This window comes from Gymnogyps californianus, chromosome 3, assembly GCF_018139145.2.
Source record: "Gymnogyps californianus isolate 813 chromosome 3, ASM1813914v2, whole genome shotgun sequence".
Classification (NCBI taxonomy): domain Eukaryota; kingdom Metazoa; phylum Chordata; class Aves; order Accipitriformes; family Cathartidae; genus Gymnogyps; species Gymnogyps californianus.
Genome location: NC_059473.1, coordinates 114243260 through 114263442, shown reverse-complemented (window position 1 = coordinate 114263442; position 20183 = coordinate 114243260). Strand labels below are relative to the sequence as shown.

At 37.0% G+C, this 20183-nt stretch overlaps 1 protein-coding gene across 1 annotated transcript in view; it reads left to right on the top strand.

Moving 5' to 3' along the window:
- NBAS (NBAS subunit of NRZ tethering complex) overlaps positions 1 to 20183 on the top strand; it is a 193880-nt gene that overhangs the window by 42141 nt on the left and 131556 nt on the right. The window contains exons 22-29 of the mRNA XM_050893361.1: positions 11527 to 11610; positions 12273 to 12426; positions 13846 to 14031; positions 15047 to 15220; positions 16190 to 16323; positions 17051 to 17113; positions 17668 to 17790; positions 19310 to 19412. Coding sequence (XP_050749318.1) covers positions 11527 to 11610; positions 12273 to 12426; positions 13846 to 14031; positions 15047 to 15220; positions 16190 to 16323; positions 17051 to 17113; positions 17668 to 17790; positions 19310 to 19412 — 1021 coding nt within the window. The remainder of the gene's footprint in view (positions 1 to 11526; positions 11611 to 12272; positions 12427 to 13845; positions 14032 to 15046; positions 15221 to 16189; positions 16324 to 17050; positions 17114 to 17667; positions 17791 to 19309; positions 19413 to 20183) is intronic.

The following is a 20183-nucleotide window of genomic DNA, read 5'->3' as shown; positions in this document are numbered from 1 at the left end:
GAGAAGGAATCTGAAATACTAAGGCACATCAGTGGCTCTACATGCCTGTCGACTTCAAATTGGTGTTGTGATAGACTGACATTACTCAGTAATGTGTTTTTGCAGAATTGTAATTTGTAATGTTTTCCTATTTCTTTTCGTATTATTTCTCAGCTTCTTCTATAATGATGGCTCCTGAATCTCTGCTGTCTCTTAGTCATTGGGATTCATGCTCCTTCTCAAAGATCCATCAGATGCACAGACTTCATCTGTTAAGACAACTAGAGTGAAGGTGGTAAAAGTTTAGGTATTCAAAGGAGATGATAGCTCTTTCTAATCTCTATTTTAATAGCTACAGCTAGTGTTGTTAGTCTATAGTTAAGACTGTTGCCCTTAGGTTTTTAAAAGTGATCTCAGAGGAAAATAATGCTTTACTGCCATTATAAATACATAACCAGAGTCTTTTTCCTTTTCTTTTAATTTTCTTATCGTTTTTACTACATTTAACTGCTATATTGCAACATTACCACTCACATTTTCAACTCACAGAAGTTGGGAAATTCAAATGTATGGTTCCCTCAACAGCCTTAAGTCTGCTATATTGCACATTACACTAGTAGTAAAAATCTTCCCTCTAAGATAGCAACTTTTTATGTGTTTCTGCTTTTTTACTCCTTAACTTTCCCAAATTTTGGTTTTCAGTCATAGCTTAAAGTGAATTTTTACTGGAGAGTTGTGGATGAACTCCATTTGCCTGATGAACTGGGGTGGGAGTGGAAATATCTTCGAAAAACTTAGTGAAGCTTTCAAAACCTGAAAATTTCCACATAGCTGACTCTCATCTATGATTACACAATTAAACTATGAGGTTCATAAGCAGTTAACTTTGCCTTTCCATAATGATATCTTCTCCTGAACTAGGTTTTTAGTTATTGCCTGTGGCACTGCCGTTTCGATAAAGCTCTTGCAGGCTTCATCTTTCCTCTTCTTAGTATGTGTATGTAAATAGGTTTGATGACTGAACGTCTGCAGAACTGTCTAATATGTAGTCCTCATTTTTTCATACTAGTTTTTCTTCTTTTCTTCTGAAGCTGAACTGCTTTTGTTTTCGGTGTAGTTCGGAAGTGTTCATGTTGAAAGAATTAATCCCATGGTCAGTTCTCTTTGTTTGTTTGTTTGAAGTCATTTGTATAGTGCTGCAGTGAAATAAATAAGAAGGGCATAAGTTTTATATGCACTTTTCCTTTGTTCTAAGGGAAAGAAGTTAAACAGTTTACAGGTAGTTAATAGGTAAATAGTTTACATGTAGTTAATATTATTTCAAGGATATGTTTGGGGGGGGGGGGGGAATCTCAGGTCTTACCTTCCACTATGAAGTAGAAAAAATAACTTTTGAGGGAAAGATTAACTTGTCATGATGGCACTCATGTTCCTGTCTGGATTGACTTCTGGTAGGAGCAGGGAAGGGTCTTGTGATCCATGTAAAAGTTAAAGCAGTGGTTTGGAGGAAGAGAAGCTCTTCTGCAAACTGGCCTATATGGGGATCTGGGAAAGCAGCAGGAGCAGCTCACTGCAGCCAGAAGATTGCTGCAGAAAGTGAGCTGGCAGAAGTACCGTAGGTGTTAGTTGTGAGGAGTTTTTGAAGAGGAGAATGAGAACTTGAAGCTATGAGGGAGCCATGGAGAACGTGAGCTGTCACCAAGGAAGGAAGGAAGTTTCACAGGAGCTGCTAAGTGGGAGCTGAGCTGTCATTCAGAGAGACCTAGACAGGCTGGCGGAATGGGCCAGCAAGAGCATTGGGGAGTTCAAGAACGACAAATGCAAAGTCCTGTTCCTGCAACTGAAGAAACTCTTGCAACAATAAAGGCTGGAGACTGACTGACTGGGAAGTAGCTCTGCTGAAAAGGACCTGGAGGTCCTGGTGGGCACAAGTAGGATATGAGCCAACAGGGAAGGCCAGCAGCATGTTGTCCTGCATGCACAGAAGCACAGCCAGGAGACTGAGCAATCAGACTACCGCACTCGTTCAACTGCATCTAGAATACTGGCCCCCAGTACAGGAAAGACATCAGTAAACTGGAGCGAGCTCAGCAGAGGGCCACCAAGGTGATTGGAGACTGGAGCACTTGAAGGCTGAGCGAGCTGTGTGTGTTCAGCACGGAGGAGGTTTCAGGCGGGCCAGTAGCAGCCTTCACATAGCTTCCTATAGCATGTGAGCTGAACTATGCCTGTGCTGTTTATTCACAGAGCATTAACAGGATTTTCTTTACATTTCTGGCTTGTTCATGCCTGACTTGTACCGTCATCTTCTACCATGTGTGTCTTTTGCCTGCGTAGTCCTGAACTGTATCTTGGCTTGCCTTCCCCGGTCTTCTCATGAAAGTGTATTGCTGCTATTGTCTTATTTGTTTGTTGCCTTTTTACAGGGTTTAAAACAAAATCTCTTCCATGAACATTCCTTATGCTTTATAAATGTACAGTTCTGAAGGAGTATGTTCACTATATGGTGGCAGACAGCTTTGATCTTACTTGGAGTTCAGCTGTGTCTTTAAAATAGCCCGTTTAGATTTTGTGAAAGCTGTTGCCTCACAATTTTAATTGTATACATCAAGAAAAAAAACACAGCAAGCTTCTAAACTGCAGTTGTGTAGTGTTGGTAGACTTTTTCTGATGTTTAGATTATTCAGTCTAGGTTGCTTGAGGAGGAAAAAAAGTTCCTCTCTCCCCAAATTCTATTAAAGGTTAACCACATCATTAAAACATAGCTTGATTTGTTTATGCAAAATCAGATATAACTTTTCTCCTCTGGTGGCAGAGTTGCTTCAAAAGACCTGTCATTGCAATGTGCACAGCAGGAATTCTGAAGGGTAGTTAACTGTGGCAGCCAAAAGCAGCTGGGATACCTTTTCCACTAGTTTATGTGGATCAGTTTCCCAAAATGTGTGGTGGCAAAATGTGTTTGGCACTGTTTTTAGGTACCAGCTGTACTTCAGTCTTGATGAACTTGTCACATGTCCTATGGATATTCCTGGACAATGAAGAGCTTCTCTCTCTGCCCACCGCTTCTATATCACATAGTATATTGAATATTTGGAAACCTCAAAAAACATGTAGTCAGTTATATAGCTACATTTACTAATTCACTACTAAACTACTATAATAGTAGAAAAGAATGTTTTCATGCAATATGAAAAATGCAGTATTCTATAACTGAGGGTGAAATATAATAAGAAATGCATCTGCGTGGGAAAAGTGAGTGGAAAAGGACTGTCATGGTTTAACCCCAGCCAGCAGCTAAGCACCACGCAGCCGCTCCCTCACTCCCTGCCCGCTCCCAGTGGGATGGGGAGGAGCATTGGGGAAAAAAGGTAAAACTCATGGGTTGAGATAAGAATGGTTTAATAACTAAAGTAAAATATAATACTAACAATAATAATAATGAAATAATAATAACAATAATGGTAATGAAAAGGAATATAACAAAAAAAAAAAGGAAAAAAAACCTCAAAAAAGGAAAAGAACCAGTGATGCACAATGCAATTGCTCACCACCCACTGACTGATGCCTGAGCAGTGATCCGCCCCTCCCAGCCAACTCCCCCCATTTTATATACTGGGCATGATGTTCCATGGTATGGAATATCCCTTTGGCTAGTTCGGGTCAGCTGCCCCGGCTCTGCTCCCTCCCAGCTTCTTGCACACCTGCTTGCTGGCAGAGCATGGGAAACCGAAAAATCCTTAACTTAAGGTAAGTGCTACTTAGCAACAACTGAAACATCAGAGTGTTATCAACATTATTCTCACACTAAATCCAAAACACTGTACCAGCTACTAAGAAGAAAATCAACTCTCTCCCAGCCGAAACCAGGACAATATCGTAGCTGTTTAAGACTGCATATCTGGGATGTATTTATTCTTGTATTTCATCCTCAGTTATAGAATAATGGTGACATAATAAAATTGTTTCAGAGCCATATTGCAGAGCAACAGAAACTGGCATTGATTTCCCCATTACTGTCTGAGAAGATACAGACTTTGGACAAATGAGTTTCCGTATTAAATTAAAATATTTTATAAAACTTGCCTTGCAGATCCTGCATATATACAACTATGTATTATATATAGTCTACTTTTAATGGCTCCATATCTGTATGTAGTGGGATTATGGAAGTGCTAATTTGAATGTGAAGTCTAAAATAATTTACAGTGTACCTACAGTAAAATATGGAAATCATAAATTCTGGTCAGTATACAAGTGTCAGCAGCGGGAAAAGAATATTTGAATGTTCGTGATTTTATATTCTTCTTATCACAAAACATAAATTTGAGATAATTTTAAAAATAAATATAATAAAATTGGAATCAGGCACATTCTTCAAAAACATTTTGAGTGGGTAACAAAATCATTTGGTGGAAACACTACCTTATTTTTATAGTTCAGTATCTTTCATATATAGTTTTCTCACCTCTATAATTCAATAGAACTATTCCAGTATGTAACACACAAGCTTTCAAATGCAGAATTAGTGTTCATACAATTTTTTCAGACAATGAGACATGATTTAAAAAAAAAAAAGAAAAAGCAGAGATTCATCTACTCCCAAAATATTTTTAGAAAAAACCCCAAACCTGCTCTTGAAAATGTGCATGTCTTTCAGCAAAAAGATATTGTTTCATAAATGTGTTGGGGCAAATTGCCTTTTGCTTTGGAGTCTGGATTCGATGTGCACAAGTTTTCAAGGGAAAAGATTTAAAAAAAAAATTCTAATCCTCAACTAGATAAGTCTCGGAGACAGGCCTGCTGTGTGAAATGCTTGAAGGAAAAAAACCCGCGCAGTTGCAATTGGTAGTAGAAAGAATTGGGCTCTGACCTTAAAACTGAATTAGACCTTCCTCTTTTGAAAGCGTGTCCTTGGAGAGAAAAATAATCTGCAGGTTTGAATAAATGCAGTTGGTAGGATACAGAAACTACAATAGCATAGACCTCTTTTGTCAAAGAAAAGAATGGGAAGAATTGCCAAGCCAACGTAAACAATAGAGTGAAAAGAGCAATATAGGAAAAGTCAGCTCTTTTTGAAGAAATAGAGTTGAATACCTCTGTAATCTGTCAATTTACTGGGCTCCAATCATATTTATTCTACTGTTGAAAAGAAAAGAGAGAAGGGTAAAAGGCGGGGGGAAGCAGTGGCTCAGGAAAAAAAATAAACATCCTAGTATTTGTGTCGAGTTATGGTATGGCACAGCTGGTAGTTTCTTTTAATTGGAAAAGACGACCACCTGCCTTAGTGACTACAGTGATCTGTCCCCATCTCTGGAATTTTGGGTGAGTGCCCGCTGCATAGTAACGCAGACTTAACCTGCATGTCTCTGACCTCTGTGGGATTTCAGTTTCTGGAACAAAACTGCAAAGTTGCGTAGCATAAGCAGAGAGGCTAATGAGTTCTGGATGCAGTAGCATGGAGTGTATATTGCATATACAGCAAGCTACCTGTGTATGCTAAATTCACCACTTCCAGCCCAGGTAGACTTACGTATTGTGCACAGGGCATATGCGGTGGTTCTGACGTGCCCCAGTTCAGCTGGATTTGCTGCACATGTGTTGTAAACAAAAGCATGGTAGAAAAATGGAAGCCCTACCTCTTTGCATATATGTGTTCATGTCAGTATCTCTCTTTCTTCTCTGTCTCATCTGCATTTATGTTTTTCAGTTTGCAGACTGCAATGGTGTTTTGGTGCCTGAAATCTTTCTTGCCTGACTTGTTTCCATTTTAACAGCTACTTTTCCAAAGTTTTGTTGCGCTCCGTTTCTGCATGAGTCACTGGAGTTACTGATAATGGAAATTTAAGGAAAAAAAAAATCTGTGCTAAAACATAACTATCAGTTAAGAAAAAACCTTGTGATAAATGTTGAGATAAATACAGCGTTTTAATAATTTCTTTGCTTTTATAAGGGACTCGGGTACAGGGATCTCCCATCCTTTGCTAGTGTTGAGACTAGTTTATTCCAGTCCTTGTATTTGAATTCAAATACAGAGAGTTTTTCTAAACTCTTCAGAATGAGGAGAGAAAGTAAGGACAGTTAGATGCAGTCATGTAGGGGGCAGGAGGGAGTTACGGATTATTTAGCGTTGTTGAGAAGGTGAATGAAGTTAGCAGTCAACTCTGAGTGGTGTGGGTTTTGCTGGTTTTTTGTGAACTTAGCTCAGCAAGAAACGTATCTGTTAAGACTGACTTTCCATAATTGCTGATTTCTACTAGGATGAGATATTTTGCAGTTGTATTTTTTTTTGTGTTGTTTTCTTTAAGTATTTAGAGGAGATAGTTACTGAGTGCTGCTTGACTCTTGGTGAGAGCTTTAAAAATCTAAAATTTCTCTCTCAACTTATTCCTGTGGTGAACCTGAATACTTTTAAAATGGCAAATTGAGCCAGAGCAGAAGATACTTTTAAAAGAATTTTCCATGGCTTATCCATACACCTGACAAAGTATTTAACTCTAACTTTTTCTGTTGTAAGAAGGGAAAAAAGATGGAGTGGATGTTTTCCAGTCAAGATGGCACAGCATGACGATTCTTTCCCGTGAACTGAAAAGACTTCTCTTTAGTGTTTCGTGGTGAGGTCTGTTAATAAGCTTTTACGAAAAACTTTTGAAGTATGCTTATAGTACTTCCTGAATTGATGTGTCTGGACAACTGTAGGTTTCATTCCTGCAAAATCTTGTGCTGAAGCATGAGATTGGTCTTGGTAGATTTGGCCAGAAGGCAAATGGCCAACAGCAGTTACCAAGAAAAAAAAAATAGGTACAGGGAAGCACATTGCAATATTTACCTCAAGTTTCTCAAGTGTCTATAATATGTGGCTCAAATATTCCTGAACTAGATATTTTCTAGACATAGTAGACTTTCATGACACTTTATTCCAAGAATTCGTTCTATTTTTGAACCCAAATACATGGTGTTTTATCTTCTATGTCATGCAGCAAGTAACTAACAGCTTAGCTGCATATGGCGTAAAACAGTATCTGCTGTTGTTTATTTTAAATGAGACCCTGCTAGTCTCATCAGTGTTTACAATGTTGTAGGAAGTAAAACCAGTGAAATGTCATTTCCTATTTAAGTGAAACGAAAAAATGAACAACTTTATATCAGTCTTAGCATATTGGTTGTTTTCTTTCTTCTAGGATTCTTCAGTCTGCTCTGGCTTTTACAGAAGGGGTGATCACGCACTTCTTACCTTTGGTCATTCACGTTGTTTGTCTCTGTATTTTTCAACTTTTTTTCTATCGTACCCTGTTGAGTAAGGTAGGCTGAAGGAGGCAGAGTTGCACATTGCTTCCTCACTTGATGGATTTTGGAGGTGAGGGGAAAGGGGGAAGCCAAGCAACTGTCAAACGAAGAGAACAAAGCCTGGGAACTCAAATTGAGTGAGATCTTTCTCAGCAAGCATTTTTTTTAAGCACTAAACTTTCAACTTAGTTGAAACTGTAAGCCGTAGTGAGGTGTTGGGGAAGTTATTTTGAGTGGAGTCTGTACTTATCTATGACTTCTGTTAATTGGAAAGGATTCTATTTTAAAATGTATTTTTAAAAATATGTGAAGCAGTTGGAATTTAAAGGCAAACCCAGGTGTGGTTTGTGTTACAGGAATAGGGAAGAATTAGGTGGGGAGAGGGAAATACAGATTATTTTCTGAAATGAGTTGGGCAGAAGGGACGGATAGGCGATTGCATCAGTCTGTGAAAAGAAGTGTTTTCTAGTAACTTTTGATTTTAGACTAGGTGGATGACTCTTGCTTGCATAAAAATTAAACTGTTTAGTCTCCAATAATTGTTTATCAGGGTCAGAAAAGTGACTCAACTATGTTAAGAATAATTGGAGGGAAGAAACATATAATTCATCCTGATATTCAGGTCAGTTAAGAAAATTTGCAAGTTTTGCCAATTTTAATTATAAACCTTTTGTGCTACTGAATCTGTTAAGAAACAATTTCTTAACTGGAGCTGTAATTCCAGAATGTAACTTTGCCACGTCTATGGCAAGTATGCAGGATGTGGCAGCTTAATTAAGAAGAAGGTGTTCAGTGTAGTATTTGGCAGTACAGGCTTGGATCAGTAGATTTTTTTTTTCTCCCCCCCCCCCCCCCCCCCCCCCCCCCCCCCCCTTCAGGTCTCATACTGAGGGAGAGTAGCATTAGGAGAGTGTGTGTGAGTTTTGGAATGTCTTGGTTCCTTGTCATTCAGATCCTGTGTTCATGCATGAGTGGCTTTAAATTTGTATTCTAAACTTCTGCTGTCTTTGCTTATTTCTAGTGATTTTTCTCTTTTAATAATTTGTTAGCCAAAAGAGGAAAATTTTGAAGTTTAATTATCCATTAAATGTGTGCCCCTCTTCCCTTACTATTTTGCATGACTTCTTTCTTTCAATAACAACAAAAACAACCAGTGAAAGAACAGACAAACTAAAGCAACTTTCCCAAAAGTTTCTCCTGGGGCTCTGAGATTATATGGGAAGACTTATTCAGATGGGATGCTTTTACTTGAGAGAGCTGTGAACAGTGTGCAGGTGACTACTTGGAACAGGAATTTGCTTTCAGACTAAATACAATAAACGGTATCTGCTGCAATTTTCTAATGGATCTTGATATAATTATTTACTTGTCATGTGTCCCCCCTATTGCTCCCCCATCAGTTAGGTGTTTCAGAGACTCATGCAAAAGCCAAAGTTTGGAAAAGGGGGACAGGGGCAAAGTTTGTGTTCACTTTAATTGAGTCATAGGATCATTTAGGTTGGAAAAGACCTTTAATATCATTGAGTCCAACCATTACCCTAACACTGCCAAGTCTACCACTAAACCATGCCCTAAGTGCCACATCTGCCTGTCTTTTAATTCCTGCAGGGATGGTGACTCAACTAATACGTTGTCTTAATAAGAGGTGGGTGAGAGAGAGACTGACAGAGAGGGGCTGACTGTTTTACAGGTTACCCAGTACTATTCGTGCTGTTCCTAGTGGAGCTGTGGGAAGGAGACTAAGGGAAGGGCAAGATGTGGTGTGAGTGCTCCTCTCAGCTTGGCTTTGTGATTCCTCAGCTTCTGAAACTGCCCAAGCCCTCAGGGTCCTTTGAGAGCTTCCACTGCCAACTGGTCCTTGCCAATGACTGAATCTCTTTTTACCGCTGATATTTATGAATAAAAGATTGTTAAAATGATTTGATTTGATGTAGTCAAGGCTTACAGGTCCATATTGTATCTGAGATTTTTTTTTTTTTAAATACAGTAAAATAACAAAATCTTAGCATTACAATTCTTGGAGGCAGAATACTAGTTAAGGTATTAGTATGCGTAGCTAATCTTGGGGAAGAAAGCTATCTGTAACGAGAAATCAGAGTTGTTACCTGAAAATCTCCTATTACTGTTATTCTGTCATAGTAGTTCTGCTACAGTTTTGTGGATGTGATTTGAAACAGCTTCTAAAATGAAACCCTTGTCCTCTGCTGTAGAAAAGTTCCTTGTTTTCTCTCCCCCCCACCGCCAGTAAGAAGGTGTGTTAATATTAAAAAAAAAAACAGCCAACCAACCAACCAAGACCCTCCCCAAACAAAATAAAACAGTCCCCCCTGAAACATCTTCTTAAGTCTACTGGGAAGTGAATGCAAAAATTTTACTATGAAAAGAAATTGTCTTGGGCAATAAAATTTTGTCCATTTTTCTTTTATGTTTGATAGAACATAGAAAAGGGAGCGTTACTGATTGTAACATAAAGACCTGCTCGTGCTGTCTTGATTTTATGTTTTGGAATGGAGGGTTCATCACACTTGGACTTCTATGTTATTTGTCATTTCAACTGATAAAGAGAACTTTTTCACTACAAACTGGGTCTTCCATAATAACATTCTCATGTATGACATTTGAAATATGACCTTATTGATTTAGTTTATGAAACCAGTTTTAAACATTAATATTTAAAATTAATTGATAAATTATGTGATCTAAGACTTAAATAAACAACACCCCCCCCAGTCCCCAAAATACATAGGCTGATGATGAATCTTTCCAAAATCAGAAAGTTACATTATTCCTGGTTGTTATACCATAAATGTTAATTTGGAGTTTTCTTTCTTAATTATTTTTCAGTGATGTTACTACATGGTGCCTAATTATAAAGATAATTGTGGAGCGTTTTGTCCAGCTGAACTGGAATTGAATGCAGATGTTACTATAGCCGAGACACAGGAATTAGCAGTTTTCCATGTTCTCCCCTCCTTTCTTTTGACTTTTATAGCCTGCAAATCTGTCTCTGCCAATTTATTGCTGGATTTCTACTGCATGTTTCATTTGGAGGGTTGGAATTACTGTGATAAAACACGAGGTATTATTTGTTAGTGTATAGAGGAGGGAAAGAAAGGCTGGCTGACCTTCTGGGAGAAATGTGTATGTGTGCAGGGCAGGGCAGTTAGTATGGACATGCCTTGCTTTGTTAGATGTGTTTAATGGCTGTTGCTAAATGAGATGGAGTTACTGATATTCAGTTTGTTATTTTGACTCTTACTATATTGTGAAATTGATTTGCTTGTTGGAATTGTGTTTCTTTTTAAGCTACCGAGTTACAGTGCTGCTCTTCAAGGGATGAGAAGATTGTGTCAGTTGTTAATTTATAGATAGGGATTGTCCATGTAGTATTGCTATTGCTGTTTATTATCAGGGTCAGGAGAAAATAAATGAGATTTAAAATAGCTTCTTGCTCCAGTATGCTGAAACTTAAATGTCTTTACTTTGTACATGGTTTGTTTCTCATTTCTACAAATACCAGAACCTATACGGCTCTTCTCTTCCCTCTTAGTTTGTTCTGCATACTTTGACATGATTTTCTCGAGTTTTATGCTGCTTAAACAACTAGCCTACAACAGCAAGCCATAACTAATCATTCTAGTAATAACCCGTAGTGTTCTTAATCTGCATTTTAAGCAGATTTTTTTTTTCTTCAACCTCAATATTTAGAGAATGTTTCACTGTGAAAGCCTGTAGTGAGAAAACCACATTAAACTTAATTGAGAAGATCAGTACAGCAGGACATATCTTGTTTCGGTTCAGTACAAGGATTTGTGCTAAAATTTGAAGAATTATATTTTTTTAAGCTGTGAAGATCATACATTTTTGCTCATTTCAGTCTTCTGTGACAGCATATGAAGTCAGAATACTTACTGTGAAGCAATAAAAATTCTTAAAGCATGTAGTGGGTTCCCCCTCCCCCCCCATTTTTTTAAAGGTACAGTCAGTAAGAAAATCAATTTTTAAAATTTTTTTTTTTAGTGGCTCTTTAATGGTATAGGTAGAATATGTGTTTGTACAGATAATATCCTACAGGCAAAATCACACTTGTATAGCTGCATTAAGTAGTGATAAATCTTAAAGAATTGATACTGTAGTTGAATTACACGCTTATTATGAATTCACTGAAATACTTGTGTATGCTTTGTATTCCATTAATTGAATGCCATCACAATTTAAAAAAAAAAAAAAATTGTGTAAATTTTCCCTTTTCTGTTATACCAGTTACAAGCAGGGCACGTTGAAAATTCTTCCTTGGAATGAGCAGAAACATCGTGAAGAAGACTGGTGTGAAAAAGCAGAATGCAGGTAAGTATGTAGAAAAATCAAAAAGTTTTTTCTACATTTATGTGCATTTCAGATAAAGAATTTACTTACTAATTCTTAAAATGTGGGAAATACCCAGTAAGACTCACTTCTTATTTTTGTGCACGCTAACTTGTGTTTTCACCTTTCTTAGTGAGACTGACTGAGTAGAGTCTTAGTGAGACTCTTTCACGTTACAGCATTAAGTTCAGTGTGATTATGTGATGAGTAACTTTCACAAATGCACGTGAGTGGGGGGGAGGTTACTGTTGGAAATCCTGATTTATTTATTTTTTTTCCTTCTGCCCTGTTACTTGTTAACCATGACATTATCATAGCAGCATTAACGGATCATAAAACTGCCTTTCACTGTGTGAAGAACAGATGGAAAGCAGAGGTTGGGCAGACCTGTGTCTTTAGTAGAGAGGATTCTTTCTTTCATGATCTACCTCATGTTTGGAATCTCTTACTAGTTACTTTGCTGACAAAAATTAACAGTTACTGTGACCAGCTTTTGAGTCTCATCAGATTATTGGTGTAATCATAGGCTGATTGTATCATTTTCTTTCAGAACAACTAGAAGTTTTAGGAAGAAGACTGATGAGAAACAAATGCAAGCAAATGTATACTTATTGTATACTTGCCTTTTTTTTTTTTTTTAAAAGGATGATTGTTGAACCAACCTTACAAGATGAAGGCGAATTTCTGTATGAAACGCAACCTGAGTTACTGAAGTACAAGACTACTGACCTTTCAGTAGATCTCGTTACCAATTGGTATTTGAGCAGAGCACAGGAAATTGAAAAATACGCGATGCAGGTGAGAGTAGCAGTGAGGAAATGATGATGGCTGACTCGGGCTGATCAGCCGCTTTCTACAGAATCCTGTCTTAATGTGTATTGATGGGACGCTTTTCCCTCAGTAATATACATTGTGTCTCAATCTTCATTATGGCTTTTGAAGTACTTGTTTTTTCTTTTGCAGTGTACTTAATGCTTGCTCTGAAGTTTACTCAGCCAAATAATTGATCCATAGGAATGAATAGGAAGCCAGTAGGTTCCCTTTCACTTGGTTTACCACAGCAGACGGTAGCACTTTCGTAGTCCATGAAGAATGTTTACCACGACATTTTATGTTTGTAACTAAGGGAGGGAATGTTGTGCACAGGGCATCAGGAAACGTGTTTTATTATCTGTCACATGATACTGTGCCATATATATCGATATGTGGCAGTCACATGTCACTCATATGCCAATATGTAGTACTGTCATGATTTCTTCCTGGCAGGTTTATTGTGTGTCTGTGGGACTACCATGCAGCTTATTTTGCTTTATTTTCTTCATATTTTGAAAATGTTTGAAGCTCTATGTGGTAGAGATAAGCATTGCAAGTAAGAATAGAGCTCGTCACTGACGTGCTCTGGTATTTTATTGCTTCTCAAGCCAGTTCAGCTGCATGAAAAGGAAGTTGACTGGAAGTATCACTATGAGTTAGTTCTGATGGATGAGTTCTGTTATTCTTCAAGTTTGCAGTCCTCCAAGGTTCTTTAATCATAGTTCCCTGTGATCTTAACAGCCGATCAGTAGGTATGGAAACAAAAGCAACTTCCAAGGATCAATTAAATTACTAACATATAAATGAATTTGTGTTCTAGTCTTCCAGACTTGTGTGCCTCACTGAATATGTACAGCCAATATTGCATTCTTTGAAATCGAAACAGAATCTTTCGTATAAAGGTATTTTCAGTCACCAGGGAAAAAGACTGTCATTATCTTCTGTGAAATAAAATGCAACAATTAAAATTACTAATTCATGGTCAGCTAGAAAAGTCATGTTACATGCAGAGGTATACAGAACTTCAGTCAGTTAACGGATTATCTTAGTTTAAAGCAATCCTTTATATTCCGTGCAGTGAGATGAAGTGATGTATCTCTGTGTGTGATCTCCAGAAGGAATAAAAAATAGTATTCTCCTAATTTACATGCATCAATAGGATGCATCTGGGTCAAAAGACCTATAATGACATCATCCACTAAGATTAAACATTTTATTTGGCCTTTATAAAGCTGAGAAAGGCAAACCACTTAGGAATATACAGGCCACAAAAACTTCTAGGAACTTAGAATTGCCTATTAAGCAAAAGGAACAGGGAAAGAAAATAGACACACAGACATAGATTGGACTTGAAGTTGTTTTTTGGCAAACAGTGGTACAGCAGGGGTTTTTATTATTTTTCAGGTGGATTGTGCTCTGTCCCTTGTTCGTCTTGGCATGGAGAGGAATATTCCTGGTCTGCAGGTGCTTTGTGACAATCTGATCACTCTTGAGACAGTGGTTTATGAGACTGATGGTGATCGAACCTTAACTTTGGAGGAACTTGTAGAGATGAAAGACATTGAAAAGCTGAGACTGTTGATGAAGAATGTAAGTATTTTGAATAAATCAATAAGTATACCTTGATTTCCAGTAATTCAAGTTACCCTAGATCCTGTGTATGTAAAGATACTATTAGTGGCTGACATTTTTCTGATTAACCTCCATCTTTAATTCAACAAGAATTCAACACTTTTACTGTTCCTTTTTTGTTGTGGTGGGTTTTTTTCCTTTGTTTATTTGTTTTTAACAAAAGCTAAAATGGCTCAGTTTTCTCAAAGGCCTGTTTCTTTGTCCTAGGCACAGGACTAAACATTAATAAATCAGTCTTTTGAAAGCTGTGAATTGCTTTTTCATTGACCCTTTCTAAAGGATCCTCAGTGTAGCTGTTGATGGTGCTGCAGATACAACAACATTGAATGTTTTCCTTGGATGTTTTTTGGTGTCTTTAAATATTGGCAAAAAATCTTAATATTTGCCTTTGCTGCATATGTGTGTTTTTCATCTTCTCTGTGTTCAGCCTGTGCATGACATTTCAGAATAGAAAAAGACCTCTTGGAAAGGTTGAAAAATACCTAGAGATTGAACAGGGCTCTGAAATTCAGTTGAAGAATACGTCAGCACCAGAGGAGAATACTCAGAATTTTCAAAATTTTGCTAGGATTTATGTAACCACTCATCATTTGTTTTTCTGTTTGCATTCTTGCGTACTGAAAGTAATGCTACTCTGACATGAATGCAAGCTGATCTTTCACTCATTCTGAAATTGCAGGAGGAAGATAGCTAGGCTTTCCTCATGTAGTGGGCTTTACTCCTGTACTGCTTGGTTTTCCCAAGCCATTGGGTAGCAGAAAGATGATGGATTGTTTCAGTGCTTCATGATGTAGTGATCTGTGCAGCAGCGGTGAATGTCAGGCTTCAGCTGTTGTTTGTGATAGGTGAAGATATTGTTTCAGTTATATTGATCAAAATATGTTCTGTTTGTTTCTTGGTTTTCTTGTTTGTTTTGGACAACGAAGCTGAACTTGTTCTTTTTTTCCTCTCTGTAACTCATTGCGCTTTCCAGTCCTCTGATGAAAAATATGTGAAGAATGTTTATCAGTGGATGATCCCTTTTCTCCACCGCTGTGAAAATCAGTCTCCTGGTCTTGCAAATTCACTTTTTAAAGAATATTTAGTAACATTAGCAAAGGAAGACCTGACTCTACCTCTGAAGATATTTCAGAATTCAAAACCTGCTGTAAGTATAGAGCCCTGATGATTCTACCGGTTTCTTTGGAAATTCTTGTCCTGAAGAGCTGAATTCATAAATAGGGTTAGTTCATCTTCTAAATCAGATTGTCTCTCTAATCTTTCCCTTCTTCTTGGACCCAGGATTTGTTATGTTTTGGAAGACATTAATTAAAAAGTATTATAGCATAAGTTACAATGCAACTAAACTGTCCTTGATGAGATTGTCAAACTAATGTAACTATGATCTTGACCTAGTAGAACAAAAATTATTTTAAAGATTCTTCTTTGAAGTGATTTTCTGGTGATGCGTTTAAAATAAATTCCTGGCATATTTGCTTTTTAAAAAATGGATATGAAAGAGTTTCATCATCTCACTAACATTTTTTTTCCTGAGGAATTTTACTAGCAGTAGATTTCAAGTTATCCCCCCCCAAAATGTAAAAAATAAAATGGGGGCCATTAGGATGGAACCAAGAGTTCAATGAGTTAGGGCTGAAGTTACCTTCCATGTGAGTATTTCATGCTGCCTCTACAGTTTAAATAATTATTCCAGGGCACATAAGCACATTTTTGCATACTACTGAACGTTCTAAGTGTATGGACAGGAATCAACCAGTGAAGGAAAAACACAGCTATTTTATGCATATTGATACTGTTGTACATATTAAATAAATCTGACAAATGTTTGCAGCAGTTGCCTTCCTCTGCCCTGCACCCTCTCCACCTCTCCAATTCAAAATTGATATAATGGCGTACCACTGTTTTTTCAAGTGTCTGCAGTGTAGGAAACTAGCCGAGCTATGTTTCAGGTTGTAACTTCAACAGGTACTTCACTAAGTTGTTAGCAGGAGACATTCTAATTACAACTAAAGACAATTTATTTACTTGGAGTAAACATCTTTTTATATTCAGAAGAAACTTAACTGTTGAATTAGAAACAGAAAACTAAAAATAATGTGCTTTCTTTTCTTGTTAGTGTCAGCAAAAAATTATTCCTGATCAAGACCAGCTTATGATTACAGCATTAGAATGTATTTATAGTTGTGAACGAGATGACCAGCTCGCTCTCTGTTACGATATTTTGGAATGCCTTCCACAAAGAGGATATGGGTAAACATTTTCAGCCAGTTGTTTGTGAATATTTTAGATATGTTAAACATGGTTGTGAATTAATGCTTTAAAAATAGTTAAGTTACTAAAGGGTACATGTTGTTACTGGAATATTCTGCTCCTGTCTGAGTTGGTGTGGTCATGTGTATATCTATGCTTGTGCTGTATAGGTACTCTACCAAATAATGCAACAAAACATAATTTAAAGTAGCAGCCTAGACCAAGGCTTCTGTATTAGTTTCTTAGACTTTTATAGCCTGGTGAATTGAGACCAAGTGTTAGTGCTATCTTACTGGTCTTGTTGATCTTGTTACAGTTAGTGGCAGCTTGCGCTTAGCTTATAAGCAGCAATATGACCCTGTGAGAGAGGTCTCTATATGGAAGATCTATATGAAGGACAAGTAATTCTCGAGAAAGTGAAAGCATGAGAAGGAGACGTAAACTATTCTCCCAATATCTTCTACATGTGGGAAGGAGAGAGCCTGAGAAAAGTCTAAAGAAGAAGGAAAAGCTCTGTTCTTGGGAGACTGAGGGACCGTCTCAATTTTAGCTATCCTTCCAGGAAGAAGCCAACAGTTTTAATCTTTTCAAGCAAACGTATATTTGATTTTCATCAAGGAATGTTTCGAACTGCTTATCTTTATATCTATGTAATATGAATTACATGAAGAAATTACAAGAAGTATGGATATATATATTTAATATTAATTGTATAATATCTTTGCAGGCCTGAAACAGATAAAACTAACACTCTTCATGATGAAGTAGATGAACTGGAACAAATTCTTAGGTATTTAATTTTGCTAAAATAAATAATGTATTCTTACAGAAGTCACTAGGTATAACCAAGAACTTTTTTATGACAAGAAAGCAGCAAGAATGTTTATCTTGTTTTTAGTGCTGTCAACAAGATAATCTGTACGTTTTTTTTTTTTAAGAACCTAGAAATTTTGAATTGTTTTAGCTATTTGAATATTATACAACTACACAGATATTTTCCTTGGAATAAAAGTCGTGGGGGTTGGTTTTTTTTGTTTTGGTTTGGTTTTTTTTGGAGGGAGAAGGTTACCGGGGAATTTGTTTTGATCTTGATACTCTGTAATGCTTTGCGTGATCAAAAACTAAAAGCGGAGAAGATATGTCATCAGGTTATTGGTGATATGTATTTACCCTACGGTATTAAAGTTTTTTGAGTAAATAATATTACTCTGGCTAATCCATACTGTTACAGACTTTATGGAGACTGCTTTTGCAGTACATTGTCTGAGACAGCTTTAAGACTGCTGCAGCAGAGGCAGTTGTACAACTGTGCAGGATTCAGAAATGTTGACTATTCATTTACAGTGTGTCAGAGCTGTTGGAGAAACATGGACTTCAGAAACCTGTTTCCTTTGTGAAAGACACAAAGGACAATGCGGAGGAGGCACGGAAGCTGATGATTAGGCTGACGAGGCACACAGGTCGCAAGTTAGTATTCAAAGGGGAACGGGAGATAAGGGGGAAAGGACAGTAAGGTAACAGTATTTATTGCCAGAGAGTGTACCTGCCTGTTTTGTTGCAGTAGGGAACCGTAGTGTTCAAACTGAACACGGTGTACCTGAAACACATATGTTAAACTGATGATTAACATGATTAGTGTTTTGGCTGCATTCTCCACATTCAAGAAACTCTGTCTTCCTTCAAACCTGTTTCAGTATGTTTGTGTTCAAGTAAACAAGCCTAAAACACTTACTGGCTGCAAAATACTGGCTGCAAAATACTGCAAGGTGATGAACAGTAAAAGTTAACATATTGTAAATGAGGTCCTTTAAGACCTATTTAATTTTATTGCGAGTGTAAGATTTGTAAAATAACGCTTTCTTTTTTTTGGCGTGTTTTCTTAGGAGCCCTTGTGATAGGGTAATTTATTGATGTTACGCATTGATTCTACCTCTTATATTTCCAGCATAATTTTTCAATTTTTCTGTTTAAGAACTACTTCATTTAACTCATCTTCCAGTTGTAGATGAATTATTACACGGCTCTTGGCATAAGCAGATAAAAAGATTGAACCCTGGGAAAAACAGCTGTCATGGCGGGTTGTTGGTGGTTTTTTTTTCTTATTTAAAGTAAACATGCAGAACAGTTTATCGGTGATGGTAGAGAAGTATTTAGCTTGGACATGCTGGAAGCTTTTTAAGACTTCTAAAAACCGTTCTTTACAAAGATCAAGTCAATGCCTCTGTAGGAAAAATGTTGATTTTTCACTTTTTATAGAGACCCTTTGCTTTGCCAAAATGAAAGCTAATGCCACATGAGAAAATCACTATTAGCTGGACTAGCTTGTGTAGCTTAAAGTCTTTTTTAATCTGAAAGGCTCAAGATAATGTCAAAAAACCTTCATAGTGTTTTTACTAGTAAAAGTTTTGATAGAGCACATGAAGTTGTATAGTGGGTAAACAGAGATCCATGGATCCAGAGGGTCAAGAATCTGAATACCATTCCTGTTTAAGGAACAAAATAAACTTGCAGCTCTGTTCTCCTGTGATTGCGTGCAATTGATTAGTCCTTTGAGATTGCTTACAATGAACAGCACTTTAATGATCCTTAGTTGCTGTTACAAACTTGTTTTTACCCAGCTGTTTTTGGATCAGCGGGAAGATAGCACTTCCAATTTTCTGATGTACTATTGGAAGTTATCAAAACCTATTCGGGGGATCTTGATAAAGATTGCTTAAATCCCTGTCTTATCCCGCAGAAAACAAACAGCAAAACCATATTGGGTACTGCATTGTTGTCAAACAATTTTATCCCACAGACACGGTTTTAATGTTAATTAATATTAAAAGCATTCTGTCTTTAAATTGCTTTTGGTTAAAAGTCCAATTAAAGATTGAAATAGCATTTGAGAAAACTCATATTTTTGGTGATGGAACTGTAGTGTTATCTACTGCTTTTCTTTAAATTTGTTGAGGAAGTGCATATTTAATTTTAAAAATGTTTGTAGGCAACCATCAGTCAGTGAGACACACTGGAAGGAATTGCTCCAGGATATGTTAGACATGCAGCAGAAAGTATATACATGCTTACATTCGGATACTTGCTATGAGGTGAGTTTTATGTTTTCTTACTGATTTATGTCCCAAGTAAGCTACAAATTCTCATTTCATATTGTTGCTCACAAATGTAAATACATTTTCATGTGTTATGTTACTTGGTTGTCTACTGGCTCATTCACATTAGAAACCTCCTGTGTTAATTCATTTCATCAAAAGCCCCGCTAATAAATATCCTGTATATCTTTTACTAGAATTCAACTTTTTTTAAATTGAGTCAACTTCTTGAGACTTTGTAATTCCAAGTACAAATGTGTTTAGTAATAAACACTTAGAACTAATGAAAATAAACAATCTTTTAGCTAAATTTTATCTTCAGCCAAGCATTTCTTAAACATGAAGTTCTGGTTTGATAATATTATCCAAGATCATTATAGGATTATGGACTTTCTACTGCTTGCAGTTGAAGTAAAATAATGTGAGATGAGAAATCTAATTTCATTGAAGGAAAAAACCCTGCATGTGCATAAACCCCAAACCTATGTCATTAATATTTGCAAAGGACAGCTATTAGACTGATGTAGAGTTTGCTGTGATGTGTAGTGTTTATCTACATTTTCACTTCAATATACTGCAGTTTATTACGGAAACAGTGCCGTGTCCACTATAATCGGTGTTTAAATAGTCACATCTTTTAAAAGTTTAAGAGTGTCTTATTACAGTTTACAGATTTAATTGCTTATGGCTACCAATCTGATTAGCTCTTGGGAGAAGTTTTGAAAGCGAACTAGGAAAAAAGGTTGAAGGGAGAAAGCAATGCTATTC